General features: G+C 58.9%; 1 protein-coding gene across 1 annotated transcript; it reads left to right on the forward strand.

The window, feature by feature from the left end:
- Nucleotides 1-3,162: 3,162 nt before the first annotated feature.
- On the forward strand, nt 3,163-15,820 carry SEC61A1 (SEC61 translocon subunit alpha 1). The gene is made up of 12 exons (XM_040246643.1): nt 3,163-3,312; nt 3,452-3,519; nt 6,323-6,388; nt 6,477-6,555; nt 7,502-7,633; nt 9,253-9,362; nt 9,637-9,790; nt 11,642-11,802; nt 12,720-12,917; nt 13,155-13,346; nt 13,700-13,776; nt 14,735-15,820. Exons 1-12 carry the CDS (start codon nt 3,306-3,308, stop codon nt 14,919-14,921), a joined length of 1,431 nt encoding a protein of 476 aa, XP_040102577.1. The 5' UTR covers nt 3,163-3,305; the 3' UTR covers nt 14,922-15,820.
- Nucleotides 15,821-18,871: the final 3,051 nt, after the last annotated feature.

Here is an 18,871-nt window from a genome sequence, read left to right on the forward strand (position 1 = left end):
TTAAGAAAAGATGGCAAGAATACACAGAAAAACTGCACAGAAAAGACCTTAATGACCCAGATAACCACGATGGCATGCTCACTCACCTAGAGTCAGACATCCTGGAGGGCAAAGTCAGGTGGGCCTTAGGAAGCATTACTACGAACAAAGCTAGCGGAGGTGATGGAATTCCACCTGATCTATTTCAAACCCTAAAAGATGATGCTGTTAAAAGTGTTGCACTTAATATGCTAGCAAATTTGGAAAACTCAGCAGTGGCCACAGGACTGGAAAAAGTCAGTTTTCATTCCAATCTCAAAGAAGGGCAATGCCAAAGAATGTTCAAACTACCGCACAACTGCACTCATTTCACATGCTAGCAAAGTAATGCTCAAAATCCTTCAAGCTAGGCTTCAACAGTACATGAACCGAGAATTTCCAGATGTACAAGCTGGGTTTAGAAAAGGCAGAGGAACAGAGATCAAATTGCCAACATCTGCTGGATCATCGAAAAAAGAAAAGAGAGTTCCAGAAAAACATATGCTTCACTGACTCCGCCAAAGCCTTTGACTGTGTAGATCACAACATACTGTGGAAAATTCTGAAAGAGATGGGAATACCAGACCACCTGAACTGCCTCATGAGAAACCTTTATGCAGGTCAGGAAGCAACGGTTAGAACTGGACATGGAACAACAGACTGGCTCCAAATCGGGAAAGGAGTGTATTGTCTGTATATTGTCACCCTGCTCATCTAACGTCTATGCAGAGTACATCATGTGAAATGCCAGGCTGGACGAAGCACAAGCTGGAATCAAGATTGCTAGAAGAAATAGCAATAACCTCAGATATCCAGATGATATTGCCCTAATGGCAAAAAGCGAAGAGGAATTAAAGAGCTTGATCAAAGTGAAAAAAAGAGTGTAAAAGCTGGTTTAAAACTCAACATTCAAAAAAACTTAAGATCATGGCATCCAGCCACATCACTTCACAGCAAATAGACAGGGAAACAATGGAAACAGTGACAGACTTTTGTTTTCTTGGGCTCCAAAATCACTGCAGACAGTTACTGCAGCCATGAAATTAAAAGACGCTTGCTCCTTGGAAGAAAAGCTATGACAAACCTAGACGAAGTATTAAAAAGCAGAGACATTACTTTGCTGACAAAGGTCCGTATAGTCACAGATATGGTTTTTCCAGTCGTCATGTATGGATGTGAGAGTTGGACCATAAAGAAGGCTGAGCGCCGAAAAACTGATGCTTTTGAGCTGTGGTGTTGGAAAAGACTCTTGAGAGTCCTTTGGACAGCAAGGCGATCAAACCAGTCAATCCTAAAGGAAATCAACCCTAAATATTCATTGGAAGGACTGATGCTGAAGCTCCAGAACTTTGGCCACCTGATGCAAAGAGCCGACTCATTTGAAAAGACCCTGATGCTGGGAAATACTGAAGGAAGAGGAGAAGGGGATGGCAGAGGATGAGATGGCTGGATGGCATCACTGACTCCACGGATGGGAGTTTGCGCATAGTCTGGGAAATGGTGAAGGACATGGAAGCCTGGTGTGCTGCAGTCCATGTGGTCACAAAGCATTGAATAAGCAGCTGAACAGCAACAGTACAATTACTTTGATAATTTTTACCATAAAGCGTTTCAACAGTCTCACCATCAGGATGGTGAAGGGTCATATGTGCTAAATACCAGCTCTGAGCTACCTGCTGAACTGCGTCCAGGGCCTGACACAAAACTGCAGCAGTTATTACAAAGGGGTCCTGCACGGGAAGATGGGGCTGCGCTCAGCAGCAGGCGGAGGAGGGTCGCACTGAACGTTTGTCTCTGGGGGATGCATAGCAAGTGCTACTGCACCTGGTCACTTCACTGAAATCCCTGCCCACCTTCTGCTGGCATTTGCATTTTCCAGCCACGGGTTAGGTTTCCAGAAAAGGACTTCCCGTCTTAGAAAAAACCCTGAGGGAAAGATTTACAAATCCTGGCTACCTGCTAGAAATGGGAGGGAAGGGAAAAGAGAAACAGCAACCCCTAAACTAACACTGCAAGGAGATGCAACCAGTCCATTCTGAAGGCGATCAGCCCTGGGATTTCTTTGGAAGGAATGATGCTGAAGCTGAAACTCCAGTACTTTGGCCACCTCATGCGAAGAGTTGACTCACTGGAAAAGACTCTGATGCTGGGAGGGATTGGGGGCAGGAGGAGAAGGGGACGACAGAGGATGAGATGGCTAGATGGCATCACAGACTCGATGGACGTGAGTCTGGGTGAACTCCGGGAGATGGTGATGGACAGGGAGGCCTGGCGTGCTGCGATTCATGGGGTCGCCAAGAGTCGGACACGCCTGAGCGACTGAGCTGAACTGAAGCTAATACTGCAGAACACCTCGCCACCCCGGCTCTCCTAGTCCATCCGTCCCAGCTCCAGGCTGCGCTCCGGGAACCTCCCCTAACCCCAGGCAGCAGCGCCAGCCTACCCCAGGCAGCAGCGCCAGCCTGCTCCAGACGCTGACGGCACGGAGTCTCCTTCCTCAGATTACCTCTCGCGGGCCACCGGCGATCACAGCTGCTCGGACGTAAACCCCAAACTCCGCGTCCAGCACCCCTCGCCCCGCCCAACGGCCCAAGGGCCTTAAACCTTATCGCTCCCCCCAACACAGCCCTCCGCCAAGCAGGCCTCCTCTCCCCGGAGACCTCGGGCAGGCGCAGCGTCTGCCGCAGTCGCAACGGCGCCTCCTCCGGGGCGCCTCCTCCGAGAGGGGCCCTGGCCTCCCCCAACTCCCCACAGTCGGCGGGGCCCGCGCCCCAAGCGGCCGCGAGTTTGCTCGGGGAGCCCACAAAAGGATGCCCGTCGTCCCGCCGCCGCGCACTTGCCGGGCGCCAGGCACCCAGACGCCCCAGCACAGGCCTGCACTCAGGAGCTCCTGGTCTAGCCCCACGAAACCACCCACCGCCGCCCTGAAGCGTGGGGCGACACGCCGGCGCGGGGAGCGTCTTCCGGGTCCCGGCACGCGCGTCCAACTGCGCAGGCGCACGCCCCGTTCTCGGCGGGCTCCGCGCCTCGCCCCGCCCCTCCGGCCTCACTCCCGACAGGCCGCGCGGCCGCGCTGCACGCCGGGAATTGTGGTCTCGGCGCGGGCGATGCGCGCGGGCGCGGCGCGTGGCAGGAAGCGGAAGCGGAAGCGGAAGCGGCCGCCGCGGCGCTAGCACTGACGTGTCTCTCGGCGAGGCGCGGCGCTCCGGAGCAGGCCCGGCGGCAGCGGAGCGGCACTCGGAGCGCGGCGGAGCTGGATTGCGACCTGGAGCCGAGCAGCCGCCGCCATGGGGAGTGAGTCCCCCGGGGCCACACGGGCGCGGGCGCGACCCCGCTCCCCTGGCAGGGAAGCCCGCCCGGCCCCTCGCCCCTGCTGCCCGGGGCGGCGCGGGGCCCCCCAGCCCTGACTCTCCTCTTGTCTCTCCCCCCAAAGTCAAGTTTCTGGAAGTCATCAAGCCCTTCTGTGTCATCCTGCCCGAAATCCAGAAGCCGGAGCGGAAGGTGAGTTGGAGCAAGGCTCGGGGAGGGCGGAGAAGCGGCCCCGGCGCGCCGAGTGGACGCCCCGTCCCCCGAGTCTGGTCCGGGCGGCGTGCTTTCCCCCGGGCCGCGCCGGGCTTCGGTTGCAGCGTACTCTGGACGTTCGTCGGGTGGCCCGAACCGGGGGGTTGCGCTGCCCCGACGAGGACCCTGGCCTGAGTGAAAGGCCTCGAGAGCCTCAGCCTCGGGTTCGAGCTCCTCTCCCTCCGCCCGCTGCAGGGAGCGGGTCGCCGGCTGTCCTCTTTCCTGGAGATGCGCTTATGTTCAGCTGCTGCGAGGAACTGAGAGCAGTGATTTTACTGTGTCACTGAGTCTGTGCCTTTTCCGTGTGCCCTCACTGAACTGAGAGTGAGGGCATGTTGTGACCCGTGTCTTTACGGCAGGTTCATTAAAACATGGGAAGATAGAAGTGTAGAGCTCTGTTGACTCTTTATCAAGAATTTTTGCACGTGCACAGCTTCAGGCCCAAACAGTGAGAGTTGCCAGTGCAAGCGAAGCCGTTAACCAAGGAAGAACAGCTTCATCAGGTTCTTACGGAGAATTAGTAGGAATATGTTTCTGTCCTCACCTTCTTCGCGTCTCCTCCACGGATGTGCTGGCTTTGAGGGGCTGATATGCAAAGTTGTGCGTGTGTGCGTGCGTGTCCCCAGCACAGTAGACAGGGCCTGGCTCTGGAGGCAGGCTCCTGGGATCCACCCTCACACAGCCTCTTCATGTGTGACGTTGGCCTTGTGTGGAGCTGAGTGAGGTGGGAGAGCCGTAGACATTGTGCAGGGTACGGCAGTGGCTCCAGAAGGGATTAGCTCTGGAAGACACTGTGTCTGATGGCAGACTTGAAGGAAGAATAGAAGTGTCTTTGAAGGAAAGGAAAGGAATTCTAATGGCATAAGGAGTATGGAGTCTGCTAAGGCAGAGAAGACCAGTGGTGGGAGGGTGTTCGGTATTGATAGAACAAAAAGGGTGGGCAGGGAGCCAGACAGATTAGAAAATTGCTTTGGGGTAGGGTAGAGGTTGAGAGGATTCTGCCAAGAGAGTGAACTCCAGAGGTAGGGGAGGCAAAACTGGGACAAACAGTTTTTTGATGTTTTGCTGCTGAATTTGGCTGCTTCCAGGAGAGGAGACTTGGTTATTTAGGAATGAGGAGTCCAGTAAAACTTGTCCACTGTCTCTCCCCGTAAAGAATCGTTTCTAGCTGGTATATGACCGGTCAGCCTGACAGGGTGTTGCTTTCCTTGGCTGCCTCCTGATTTCCGGGTGGGAAGGGGTGCAGGGAGCGTTCTCAAGAGGAGGAGTTCTGTGGACGCCCCCCAGCTGCAAGTGGGGTGTCTCAGTGTCCGCTCTCCCCACCATGCTGCGGTTGTCCTGCTGAGCCCTGTCCACGGTGGGCAGCGCGGAGGCGCTGTAGCCCTGAGCTGACCGCAGAGCTGTGACTCTGGCTCCGTGCTCCCTCAGAACAAAGCTTAAAAGGTGTCTTTAAAGAACACGGTTTTGCTCACTTACTACCTTCACTCACCAGGCGTTTCTGTGTTAAGATTCTTGGTCCCCAGAACAGCTCCTGTGTTTTCTAGGCCTGTAAAGCCGTGCATTCTTGCTGTGTGGCCTGCAGGTGCTGTGAAGACACTTAGGTTTCAGAGTAGAAGGGGCTTGGGCAGGGTGTCTCAGCTTCCCCAGATGCTTCTCAGTCACCTGTAAAATGATTCTGAATAGTCACCTATCCTACTTACACACCGGAGGAGATGTGAAAACTCTAGCTAAACAGACGCTACCAGTAGTTGGTGAGTCGGTTGAGTATGCAGTTCTCCGTACTCCTCCGGTGTATATTACACCGTTTTACCCTTAGTTCATGGAGAGTGCTGGAGAATACACAAAGAAACACAGGTTGCAGGTTAGCTGACTCTAGCATAGCAAGATTCCGTCCATTACAAAACCCTTTCAAGTGAGAAGTGATGCCCCTGCGCGTAAGGGCGGGTCTGGCGTAGGCGTCTCTTTCTGTTGCGGCATTCTTTGATTGTGGGTCAGATCCTGCACTGTTCATTGTTGACCATTAAGAGTGCAGGCTTTGTACTCAAATCCATGACAGCTGTGGGGTCCGCAAGTGAAGTCGCTTTGCGACCCCGCGGGGTGTAGTCTATCAGGCTCCTCCATCCATGGGGTTTTCCAGGCAAGAGTGCTGGAGTGGGTTGCCATTCCCTTCTCCAGGAGATCTTCCCGACCCAGGGACGGAACCCGGGTCTCCCGCATTGGAGGCAGACGCCTTACCGTCTGAGCCACCGGGGAAGTCCATTTTCCTAAGACTCAGTTTTCTTGTAAAAGCAAGGATGACGTTATGTGCGAAGATTAGATGAGGCGGCGTGTGTGCAGGTCTTTTTGCACCTGTGCCTTATATACAGAAAGGCTTCCCCGGCGGCTCGGTGGCAGAGAATCCGCCTGCAACACAGGAGACGTGGGTTCGATCCCCCTGTCGAGACGATTCCCTGGAGGAGGAAATGGCCCCCTGCTCCAGTGTTCTTGGCTGGGAGATTCTGTGGCCAGAGGAGCCTGGCGGGCCACATTCCATGGGGCCACACAGCTGGATACGGCTGAGCACACACGCACGCACACTCGCGTCTGGCGCGTGGCGGGGCGCGTCCGCGGTGGCTCTCCTGTGAGCCGAGCGGGGCGCCTGGGCAGACCCACCCTGTCGCTCTGTTCGTGGCGGCGCCTCGCCGGCTGGGCTCGCTCTGCTCTGAAGGTGACCTGCTGTCCTGGCCCGCTCTGCCCCCCGCAGATCCAGTTCAAGGAGAAGGTGCTCTGGACTGCCATCACCCTCTTCATCTTCCTCGTGTGCTGCCAGGTAAGCCGGGCCTGGGGCTGCTGTCCGGGGCCCGGGCGGGCTGTGGGGGCCGGAAGCACATGCCTGGCTCCTCTTTGCTTGCCTCCAGATACCCCTGTTTGGAATCATGTCTTCAGACTCAGCTGACCCTTTCTACTGGATGAGAGTGATCCTTGCCTCCAACAGAGGTAGGCTGACCCCTGCACCCCACGCTGCGCGGGCTCGGCTGGCCGCCTGCAGCTACCTGACGGGCTTGGCTTTAGATGGAGTCCAGAGTGTTAGAGAGTGTTCGAATGCTGTGCTAAAAACAGCCCTAGTGAGCCCTGGGTTCAGCACCAAGCACGTCACCCTATTCAGAACCGCTTTGTATGCGGTACAAAACCTGTAACGAGAAGATAAGTCTACGTGGTAGGGGCTTCCAAAAACGTGGGAAGACTTGAGTGCCTTTTAAGCAGCTGAAACGATGACATGTCTGTCTCTCTCCTGTTTTGATAACATTCTTTAGAATATGTAATTTGTTTCTCCACTGTGTCTTGTCCATATCTACGGGTTACATGTACGTGTCCAAAGAAATAAATGCACAGACAGTGTACGGTATACTCCGAACCGTTACCTGTTTGGGGTGAGGGGGGATTCTGAATGTTTATGCTGATACTGCTTTTGATTAACTCGTTTTAAAAATATGGTTCAAATTAACTTCTAGATCAGTTGGAAGTATAGCTTGTTTTAGTGTAATGGAAATAGAGGTTTACTCGAAACGAGATACAGTGGTATGGCCCTCATCTCCAGACTCTGGAAATTATTCTCACGTCGCCCTTTTTCGTTAACTGATGAAGAGACAAACCTATCTTCTCTGTACAAGCAGCGTGAATCTGTTTCCGTGAGTTTAAATGTAGCAATCCGTTTAAGTGCCACGTGACCTAAACAGAATGGTACCTGGCAGACTAAACTGAATGAATCGGCTTGCCCTCTCACTGCTGATATTTGGGGGCTGCTCTCCGACTTGAATGTTGAGGGCAGACTGAAGTGCGTGGGGCTTCTGCTGGGGCACAGTCCAGCTGTGTGCGGCCATTTTCTTACCAGCGTCTTGCTTCTCCACACTGACGTCAGCTGTGTTCCGTCCCCCTTCCTAAGGCACGCTGATGGAGCTGGGCATCTCGCCCATTGTCACCTCCGGCCTCATCATGCAGCTCTTGGCTGGCGCCAAGATAATTGAGGTTGGCGACACCCCAAAAGACCGAGCCCTCTTCAACGGAGCCCAGAAGTGTAAGTGGAATTGTAAATGATGTTCAGATGTCTGTAGTTGAGAATTTGAATTTGCTACGAAGTTTGGGTCATCAACAATTGGCTTGGGGTTTTGGGGGGGGCGGGGTTGGCTGTCTTTGGCAGGAGTGGGGGCATCGTTGCTGTAATCCCCTCGGCCCTCCAGCCCTGCGTGGCCTGTGTTAGCAAGAGGGCACTTGGGAGGGGCTGGAGCAGGCAGAGGAAGGGCGTCGCTGCCCTCCACCATCGTCCTGTCCTTCCCACTTAGAAGCAGAGCCGTGGTAAGAATTTATTTGAGTATTGTGTGTGAAAACCCAGTGAGTGCCTAGCCAGTGGTAGTACCTGGCAGGGTGGTATTTCTCCTTGTGGGAGTTTAAGAGGATTCACTTTAGAGGGGTGATGGTCCTCTCGGCTTAGCTCTGCCGTGTGCCAGCTGTGTGACTCTGGGCAGTTAGACGCAGCTCGTGTCCCAGCTTCTTCACCTGTAAAAATGGGGAGAACGGCATTTTCCCAGCAGCGGATCATAAGCGGCCCTCGTCACAATGACCGGTCATCACAGGTAACCAGATTAAGCCTGACTGTGGATTGACAGGTATTAATCAGCAAACAATGATTACACTTTCCTGCCCAGCCGTGTTTCCTTCCACACCAGCGTGTTTTAAGATCTTAAGTTAGTAGGTTAAAGAGCTGAGCACAAAAGATTAATCTAGTTGACGCTTGTCAGTTTCAGACACAAACCAGGATTTTAGAATATATATGTGCGTTATTTTTCAGAACTATAGATCAGCTGTTTTCTCTTTGGTCTTAGACTTTATAAAAACATTTTTTTCTGCCTTAAGAGTTTGGTCTTGTTGAGCACTTTTAAATTAAAAGTCAAAAGGGGACTGTATACGACGGGCACTTTGGGGTAGAATATGTATCTTTCGGCGGGGGCGGCAGACTGAGCCGGAACGCTGGAGTTGGATCCCAGTCCCATCCTGTAAGATCCATGCAGCGCCGCGGAATCCAGCAAAACTGCGTGGATTCCCTTGTGCATCCCGGTGGAATGTAGTGAATGATACAGGACACAAGACTGTCCATAAAAAGGAAAGCCTCCTTTCGGAGAGCTCCGGGAGAGCTGTGCGGCGGGGGGGCGGGCCGAGTAGGTTGGCAGCATGATAGGTTTTTCCTTAAATAACGCATTAAATACGAATGGGGAAGGCTCGCTGGATTGCCGAGCCTGTGTTCAGTGCCCTGAGGCGTGAGCCTGTCAGGTGGCCTGGGCGAGCGCTCCTGGAACCTGGGCCCCAGATGACCGCAGTGTGGCGTGCAGGTTGGGGACGTCCCTGAGTTGCGTTCGCGTCTGTCCTAAGAAGCTGGGTGGTGATGCTTCAGGCCTTTCCCCCTGCCTGTCACTGAAAGGAGATGCATCGAGGAGGAGGCGGAACTAAGAGCGCCCACGAGCTCTGTCCGGAGCTTGAGTTACCGAGGGTTGCTCTCGCTTTGTCGGTGTGGCCGAGCTCCCTGGGGGCAGGGTCTGTGGGCCTCACCTTTGTCCTCCTGGCATGGAGCTGGCGTCTGATCGCCGTGTCCTCCAGGACGGCGTGCTGGCCCCGGGCACGCAGCTCTCCTCTTGTCCACAGTGTTCGGCATGACCATCACCATCGGGCAGTCCATCGTGTACGTGATGACGGGGATGTACGGGGACCCGTCCGAGATGGGCGCCGGAGTCTGCCTGCTCATCACCATACAGGTAGTGCTGGGCCGGCACCGCGGCCGAGGCTCCCTCACGCCCTCCCCCGCCAGACATCAGAGCTGAGGCAGGCTGAGAGAAGCTTCCTGAGAAGAGGCCAGGGCCCTCTGTTCCCTTCTGAGTTCACAGAGGAGCCCCCAGCGGCGGGTGTGCCCTCTGCCTTCAGGGGTTCCCATGGAGAAGCCAGCTCCAAGGAAGGGCAGAACCAGGCTGTGGGGAGCGCTCACGCAGTCTCTTTAGGTTTCTGTACTTTTTTATTTCTTAATACCGACAGCTCTTTGTGGCTGGCCTGATTGTTCTGCTTCTGGACGAACTGCTGCAAAAGGGGTACGGCTTGGGCTCTGGGATCTCCCTGTTCATCGCCACGAACATCTGCGAGACCATCGTGTGGAAGGCGTTCAGCCCCACCACTGTCAACACTGGCCGAGGTGAGGCCCCGGCGCCCGCGGGTGGGTTCGGTGAACAGCACGTGCGCCCCCGTTTCAGGGGAGAGGCGCCCGTGGGCGGGATTCGGTGAACAGCACGTGTGCCCCCGTTCAGGGGAGAGGCGCTCCGTGGGTGGGGTTTGGTGAACAGCACCCGCGCGCCCCCATTTCAGGGGAGAGGCGCCCGTGGGCGGGATTCGGTGAACAGCACCCGCGCGCCCCCATTTCAGGGGAGAGGCGCCCGTGGGCGGGATTCGGTGAACAGCACACGTGCCCCCATTTCAGGGGAGAGGCGCCCGTGGGCGGGATTCGGTGAACAGCACGCGTGCCCCCGTTTCAGGGGAGAGGCGCCCGTGGGCGGGGTTCGGTGAACAGCACCCGCGCGCCCCCGTTTCAGGGGAGAGGCGCCCGTGGGCGGGGTTCGGTGAACAGCACGCGTGCCCCCGTTTCAGGGAAGAACGTCGGTCCTAGGTGCATCGCTTCTGACTGTCCTGTGCGTGTATCTGTAAAGGTTCTGAAGACACGGGTTTCTGCTGACACTGATGTGTCCGTCGCATATTTCTCCTGGAGAGCATGTTGCAAACGCTGGCCCCTCCGGGACAGCCAGCCCCGCCTCGCTTAGCACAGCCTGGCCGTCACTGCACAGGCGGGCAGCTCCCAGCAGGGCTTTCCCGGTGGACACCCAGTTGCTTCCAGCCTCTGCAAGGGGCAGCTTTGTAAAAGAGGCAGGGATGTGGGCGCTCGCAAGCTGAGCTCAGATCTTGGCCGCACCGTTGGCTGCCAGGATTAAATGACAAATAACAGGCGCTTACGGGACCTAGGCCCACAGCAGGTGCACGGTGAATGTGAGGTTGCAGAGGGTGCGTTCAAGAAAAAGTTCTGAACATTCAGGGAAGTGTGACTTACCAGGAAAGGTTTTTCATCACCAAATGCGTTATTCACTCAGGAGAGGCCCAGGAGAAGCAAACGTTTGCGCACATTTGACTGTTTTCTTTCAAGTCAGTGCCGGAGACAACCCCGGCCTCCAGAATCCACACAGTCTTGTCGTTAGACTGAAGTAGGTCCCCACACCAGTGGCGGCCGCTCCTGCTCTTTCCCTTGAGCCGCTGGTGGGCGTGCTCTGCTCCCTGGCCCTCTTCCTGGCTCTGCTGCTGGCCTGCCCCCGCGGACGCTCTCATGGCGGGGCGTGAGTGCCAACAGCAATCAGCCGTGAGTGGACACACGCGTCGTCCCCCTGGCTTGGCTTTGGGGTGAGGAGCAGAGCACCTGAGCCTGCCTTGTCTGGACAGCTTGACCACAGCTGGGTGCTGTGCTGCCAGGGAGCCCCCAGGGACGTGGGGTGGGCAGCTCTGAGCCCCTCAGGCAGGAACCCTTAAACCAGAGCTCCACAGACACAGCCGTTCAGACGTTGAAAGCGTTAGTCACTCAGTCATGTCTGCCTCTTTGCAACCCCATGGACTGTAGCCCGCCAGGCTCCTCTGCCCATGGGATTCACCAGGCAAGAATCCTGGAGCAGGCTGCCACTTCTGGATGGCACTGTCTCGACCCAGGGCTGGAACCCCTGTCTCCCGCGTTGCAGGCTGACTCTTTGCTGGCAGAGCCTCCAGGGAAGCCTGGTGCCGCTCACGCCTGATGGCCCTTGACTCTCACGCCGCCGAAGTGAGATCAGTTAATTCAAACAGAAGACCAGCCCCCTCTGCGGGGGGGTCTGCAGAAGAGAACCGAGGGCTGAGAGGCCCTGCTGTGGTTCCCAGAGCAGCGCCGTGTGCCCCGGAGCCGACCCCGTTCTCGCTTCCGGCCTCCAGGCTGCGCAGGGCCGCCCTGAGCTCCTCCCTCTGCCTTCACCCGTAACAGGAATGGAGTTTGAGGGCGCCATCATCGCGCTGTTTCACCTGCTGGCCACCCGCACTGACAAGGTCCGAGCCCTGCGGGAGGCCTTCTACCGCCAGAACCTCCCCAACCTCATGAACCTCATCGCCACCATCTTTGTCTTCGCGGTGGTCATCTACTTCCAGGTGGGTTCAGAGCCAGCCCTGGGGAGGCAGGAGGCTCTGCCTTTCCCATGCCCACACCCCCGCAGTGAAACGAGCAGCTGGCATCTGACGGGAGGCGCTCCGTGGACTTAACGGGAACCTGCCTGGACTAACAAGCTGAGGCAGAGCTGAGGCTTCATGGTCGTAATTCAAGAGAAGTGAGAGTCAGTGCAGTCTAAGCCCTTGCTGCCGCTCACCCAGGTTTGCAGGTGGCTGTAGAGGCAGGTTCCTGTCCTCACGAGAGCTGTCCACTCTTGTGCTGTGAGTCTGCACGACTTCTGGACAGGAGACTCGGCTGCGTGTTGCTCTGCTGTAGTCGGTCAGCCGCTCTGTCCTGACACACAGGTGCTGAGGGCTGGGCACGGCTGCTTCATTAGTTGATGTGGTTAATGACAAGGTGGCTCCTCAAGCTGGCTCCTCAGGGTCTTGGGGTTTGATTGTTGAGGTTTTATTTTAAATATTCTGAACTCCGTTCTAGGCACTGGGAGATTGTGTTTTTAAAAAAAAAACACGAAGCCTTTTTCATTTTTGAAGGGTTTCAGAGGGACAGGTTGTGTTCACAGAAGAGTAGAGAAGCTTAGCTTCTCTGCAGTGAGTGAGAGCATCCAGGGAGGGCCGTGCGGGCGCGGGGCTCGTCCGCGGCCGCCGTGGAGCAGGGAGGGCGCTGGCTGCCCACTGACAGCACTTCCTGTGTCCACGTCGGTGCACCTGTAACGCGGTGGACTTTGTTTTCTGGCAGAAACACTGCTGTGCGTGGGTGCATTTTAAGCAGCTTTTCTGGACCCTGCTGTCCATCTGCTCCTGAGTGTGGGGCGGGGAGGGGCCGTGGAGGCCCGGGTCTGAGCGCTGCGCGAGGCTCGAGCGCGCGGTGAGAACCTCGCCTCCGCTCGGCTCCTCAGGGCTTCCGCGTCGACCTGCCCATCAAGTCGGCGCGTTACCGGGGCCAGTACAACACCTACCCCATCAAGCTCTTCTACACGTCCAACATCCCCATCATCCTGCAGTCCGCCCTCGTCTCCAACCTGTACGTCATCTCTCAGATGCTCTCCGCCCGCTTCAGTGGCAACCTGCTGGTCAGCCTGCTGGGCACCTGGTCGGTAAGTGCGGCAGCCCCAGGAGCCCGTGCGGGGCCGGACGCCGGGCGTGAGGGCTCCTGCGGGGCCGCGCTCCCGGCCAGTGCCGTTGACCCTGGGGTGCTTTCCGGTTGTGCCTGGCACAGGTTCAGTGACGTTTCCTTGGGGTGGGACGGCTGCCCCGAGGGCCCCTGCTCGGAACTGTTTCTGTGCTGAGGTGGGCTGACGAGCAGCGCTCACCACTCCCTGAAATCCCCCCAGGACACCTCCTCCGGCGGGCCGGCGCGGGCCTACCCCGTGGGGGGCCTCTGCTACTACCTGTCCCCGCCCGAGTCGTTCGGCTCTGTCTTGGAAGACCCCGTCCACGCCGTGGTGTACATTGTGTTCATGCTGGGCTCCTGTGCCTTCTTCTCCAAGACGTGGATCGAGGTCTCGGGCTCCTCCGCGAAGGACGTGAGTAGCAGTTGTAGTCTCTGGGAGGTGGTGACGCAGCACAGCGTCCTCACCTGCGGCTGCAGTGAGGGGGCTTGGCTTGGCCCTCCTCCTGGGATGGGCCTCTGAACACGCACAGCAGTTAGTCCTTGCTAGGGCCGGTTCCAAAGCGTTAGCGACCGTGGCCGGACCCCGGGTGGATGAACCCGTGCTCGTCTGGGAAGCAGCAGGCAGGGTGAACCAGGCTTTCCATTCCGCCTCCTGGGCGGCGGCTTCACAGCGCGTGCGGGTGCTGGGGTGCCTGCGTCTCGTGGCGAGCTGAGGGTCTGCCTGGGCTTGGACTCACATTGTCCTCCCGGGTGGGCGTCACACAGGTTGCAAAGCAGCTGAAGGAGCAGCAGATGGTGATGAGGGGCCACCGAGAGACGTCCATGGTCCACGAGCTCAACCGGTGAGTGCCGACGCTGAGGCTGACGGGGCCCCCGGTCTTCAGGCTGCCGGGAGCCGGGGGGTCAGCTCAGTGCCTCAAGCCCCTCCCCGCGGAGGGGCAGCCCGGGCGGGGAGACCAGGGCTTGTGGTGGACGCTGCGGTGAGGGTGCTGACCGAGAGGGGCCAGTGTGTGGAAGGCCCGTGCCGGAGGCCGCGACCGCCGGGCAGGGCGAGGGGGCTGCGCTCAGGCGGGAGGGTGAGGAGGCTGCGGCGGTCTGCAGGCCTCTCCCCTCGCGGTGGGGCTGCTCCGTGGGCAGCAGCGTGGGCCATAGTGAGCGCCTTAGTCCCTTAAGCCACCTTATTTCAGCTCACTCTCCCTCGGCACGTGAACGAGCGCACGAGCGTGACTGGCTTCCTGTAGAGCTGATTCCAGGGTCGGGGTCTGTAGTCAGGGCCAGGGCCGTCTCGGGGACCACAGCTCGCCTGCCTCAACCACAGGAAGTCAGTGTGGCAGATGCCGGGTCATTTCGTGCTGCGATCCATGGGGTTGCCGAGAGTCGGACACGACTGAGCGACTGAACTGACCGAACTGAACTGAACAGAGGGGGTGGGCCGTTTCGTTCATTACTTTAAGAATTTTAGATTTATAGTGCTGTTCAGAAGAAATACAACGAAAAGTCAGGAGGAGACGTTCTATGTTCCTGTCTTCAAAAGCTTTTGTGACGTTTCCAGCGTCTCGGTTTGGACTGGTCCTATTTCAGTAGCTGCCAGTGACTTGTCTGCAGACTTACTAGGCAGCAAGGCCTGGTCTAGACCGTTAGGCGGCCTGAGCAGACGAAACCCGACGGGGTCGTGCAGTGACCCTGAGGGGGGCGGGGTCCTCAGGCAGAGGGAAGCGGGCTGCTGCCCAGTTGCTCCCACAGCCTGGGTCAGGCCCGAGGACTCCGGGCGGCCTGTGGCTGACGCGCGGCCCTCCCCAGGTACATCCCCACAGCAGCGGCCTTCGGCGGGCTGTGCATCGGGGCCCTCTCGGTTCTGGCTGACTTCTTGGGCGCCATCGGGTCTGGAACAGGGATCCTGCTGGCGGTCACCATCATCTACCAGTACTTCGAGATCTTCGTGAAGGAGCAGAGCGAGGTCGGCAGCATGGGGGCCCTGCTGTTCTGAGCTGTGGCTCCCAGACCCGGCAGAGGTGGCGTGCCCCCCCACGGCCGAGAGGGGGCGGGGGAGCCGCGCTGCAGGAGCTCCTCTCAGGCGCTGCTGAGGCTCAAGGACTTCGGTTCAGTCGTGTGTTTGAGTTTCATATTCTTTTCATTCCACTTTGTAAAGTGCTAGAAATTTTCCAGTTTAAAATTCTGCTTTTCACTCTGGCGTTGGCGGTGGAGCTGTAGAAATGGGGTCTTGGTCAGCTGACTGCCAGAGGCGGGGCTGGGCTGCCAGCGGCCCCGGTGTCCACGCCACTCCTGCGTTAGCCTTTGCACCTTCTCAGTGTCGCTGGCGACCGCAGCAGTCTCAGCTGCCCCGCTCGAAGGGAGCGTCTCATTGGTTAGAAGCACAAATGTTGAAACGTCTCTGTCTCAGGGCAGGAGGGTGGGCCCCCGGCAATAGGCTTTTCTGGTGCCTGACGGCGGCTTGCCCGTCACAGTCCGGCCGGAATATCTGGCTTAAAACGGTTTCTCCGGAAGACAGTCATTTTCCCTTTTGAAATTAGCTGTTTAGGACACAGTTTCTTCTAAACTAGAGAGAGGAATTTCCAGAAGACCCTTCTGGCCCATCTGTGCGTCCTTCTCTTGGCTGACCTGGGGTCCTCAGCGGCGGGGCCGGGCTATGAGCCACAACTCTGCAGCCGCCCCGGGCTGAGCTCAGTCCGCTGTGCGGAGGACCCTGGGCTGCCGGCGGTCCAGCTGCCCTGGCCATCCCTGAACTCGCTCTCCGTGCTGCGTCCCCGCCACCCGCCCCTCAAGAGTGGAAGAGCTGTGGCCGGCCCCACACACTACCTTCTAGGCTGAAGACTTCCCATTTGTATTTTTTTAGAGCATTTTTACTGTACTTAGGACCAAACACAAGTGAAGTAAATGACGGGATGCCTCTGATCTCCACTGTCACCAGAACCGCCCAGCAGATCCACGGTGACATCAGGGTCAGACATTGGTTTTTTGTGAAGTTTCGCCCATGTTTGATATAAAAAGACAATTATGTCTGAGACAAATTCCGTTTGCAATAATAGGTGACCTAGATCTTAGGAATTACCACCTTCTCAAAGGCCTTTAGGGAAACCCCTCTTGGGGACCAGCAGTTAGGTACTGCAGCCTGAGGGGTGCTCCCTGGAGGGAGCCCCCTGGGTGCGTACTGCCCCTTGGAGACCAGACCCCACCAGCAGCGGGCACAGAGCCAGTAGAGGCGGCAAGTTTGGCGCCCATCCGAGTCCAAGGGGCTCCGAGACTCACTGGCTGTGCTGCCCAGGAACAGACCAACCGAGGGACGAGGGGACTTGCCCAGCACCACCTGGCGAGTGGACAGCAGAGCCAGGATGGGCCCTAGCCCATCCCCCCTCGGCCAGGGCACCCACCACACCACATGCGGCCTTGTCCGACCCAGTCCCACGGGGAGATCTGATGCCCGCAGCCCAGCTGCAGCCTCTGACCATGCACAGCTCGGGCACCTGACCCGCAGTCACTGGTTTTGGAGGCGGGCTGACCCCGACTTCTAGGGGACTGTCACTGTGGACGCCCAAGCGGCATAACTGAGATAAGGTGAATAAGACAAATAAAGCCAACTTTTTACAAGCTGCCTGGTGGTGGTCTCCTGGTTTTCAGTCCTGTTGCCGAAGCCGGTGAGGAAGGCGTGGCCTTGGCTGCCTCAGGGCACAGGGCTGGTGTGAGGTGTGAGTCCTAGTTGTGCATGGGGTGCCCAGGGCTCCCCCATGGGAACCTGGAAAGCTTCGTTGCCCAGGTGTCCGGTGCCGCGCGCGTGCGGGCCACTCCAGCCCCTCCAGGAACAGGCGGTGGGCCGACTGCAGCTTCCAGGACTCCCAAGTCCAGGCCTTGGCTGTGGTGCGAGTCCTTCCCCACCTGGTGGCTGACAGACTGTCACCTCGGCGGTCTCCACTCTGCCCTGGACCCCCAGCACTGGAGGCAGCGGTGGCAGGCGGATGGCTGCTCCCTGGGATGTGCTGTCCCAGAAGAGTTTCCAGCAGTTTCCATCGAGCTGAACGGGAGGCGTTTCCACAGTGATGTGAGCCCGTGTTGTGAGCTGTTGTTCTCATCCAGACAAGGCCCCCCCCCCAGGCCCTCCACGTCCACCCCCTCGGGGGCCCCCAGCGACATGTGGACAGGGCCTTCCTCCTGTGCGGCCCACATGGAGCCCTGGCACTCGTCTCATCCGGGAAGCATCTCTGAGGGGGTGTGCCAGCAAGGCAGGTTGGGCCCTGGAAGCCTGGGAGGGACGGGTGCTCGGGCCTGGCCTGCAGAAGCCGGCACTGAAGCATGAGAGGCGGGGCGCCCCGTCACGGCCCCCAGGAGCTCTGTCAGAGGAGCTCGGCGCCGGCGGAGCGCGGCAGCCCTCCCCGCCTGGCAGTTAGGCTCTGCCTGTGGCGGAACAGCCCTGGAGCCCCCTGCCCTCCCTCCCCACTAGAGGCCTTTACTGGAGGGTGGGCTCTTCCCACCCCACCGGGGAAGAAACGCCCCGGGAAGCTGCAGGTGCCTCTGCCGGAGGCCTCTGCGGGGCAAGGAGAGGGGCCTGGGGAAGGCCACCACCTCTCCACGTGGGAGCCTCCTGGGGCTTGTCCAGCTGCCCTGCCCCAGGCCCACTGCTGCCCTCCACCCCTGCCTGCCCCACACCCTCCCTGGCCTGCTCTCCTGAAGGCCTTCACTGGGCTCGCTCCGCACCAGGCTGAGTCCTCAGGGAGCTCGTGCAGGGGAAATGAGTGGGCATGTGTTCCTGTCCAAGGGTCAGCAGGAGGCTCTGCACTGACCTCAACACCTGCTGGTGCCCGGTTGCAGACAGTCCCATGGGGTCCCTTGGGCTGTGCCCCCCAACTCCCTTGCCCCGAAATAGACCCGGGGCACGGAGGGTGGGCATCGCACCGCCCTGAGCGGTATATATGTGAACATGGATAAAAATGAAAAAAGTGCAAAGGAGTGGAGGTGAAAAACCTCCCTAATAAAAATGCTAGAAAGCAGAGGGTGGCTGACGGCAGGAGGCAAGGGAGATTTTTTAAATTAAAGCCGGGTTCAGTAAGGTTCCCTGATACTCTTTGCCCCTTGGGCATTTGGACGCACGCTCCTGCCCTGCCCCTCCATGGGCTTGCCCTCCATCGTGGGGCAGGACGGCCCGACCCGCCAGCCGGGTTTGGCCACCCCGGCCGCGGCGGGGCAGGGCGGCGGCGCTGTGCGCGGGCGCCGCGCGGGGGCGCTGTGGCCTCGCAGAGGCTCCGGAAACGGGTAGGCGGGCCTGCTGCGAGCCCGGCTGCTGCTCGCCCGCGTCACCTCCTCGGGGAAGGCCTCCTCGCCGCCCCGCGGCACCGGGGGGCCCTCGCGCACGGGGCCAGGGCAGAATGCGGGCGATCGGGCCAGACCCCAGGTTTCCGGACGCCGGGCCGTGGGGAGAGGCTGGCGGCCCGCAGGCGGAGGCCGAACGGCGGTCCCCGCGCCCAGCCCTCGCGCAGGGCGGCGCACGCGTGTCCTGGGACCGCCGGCCCCGTGCGCGCGCGTGCGTCCCCCGCACCGCCGCGTCCCCATTAATCACACGGCGACGGCGATGTCGAGCGGGCGGCCGGCGGGCGCCCAGCGGCGCATCTTATCGCGCCGGCCCAGCCGCCGCGCGCGCCGCCCATTGATCGCGCCGGCCGGGCTGGGGTCAGCGCGGGCCCGGCGCCTGACAGCGCATCCATCGCCGCAGACGCGCGCTGACGGCGGCCCGGGCGGCCCGGCCTGGCCATTAATCACCGCGCCTGTCGCGAGTGACGGCCAGGGTGACGGGGCCAGCCGGCGACAGCCAGCCCTGCGGCCGCCCCGGCACCCCTTCTCCGGGGCCTGCTGTCCCCAGGAAACGGAGACAGGACAAGGACTGGATGAGTGGACCCCGTTCTACTCTCAGCGGGCCTGTTTCCAGACGCC

This window comes from Oryx dammah, unplaced genomic scaffold (genome assembly GCF_014754425.2).
Source record: "Oryx dammah isolate SB20612 unplaced genomic scaffold, SCBI_Odam_1.1 HiC_scaffold_9, whole genome shotgun sequence".
Classification (NCBI taxonomy): domain Eukaryota; kingdom Metazoa; phylum Chordata; class Mammalia; order Artiodactyla; family Bovidae; genus Oryx; species Oryx dammah.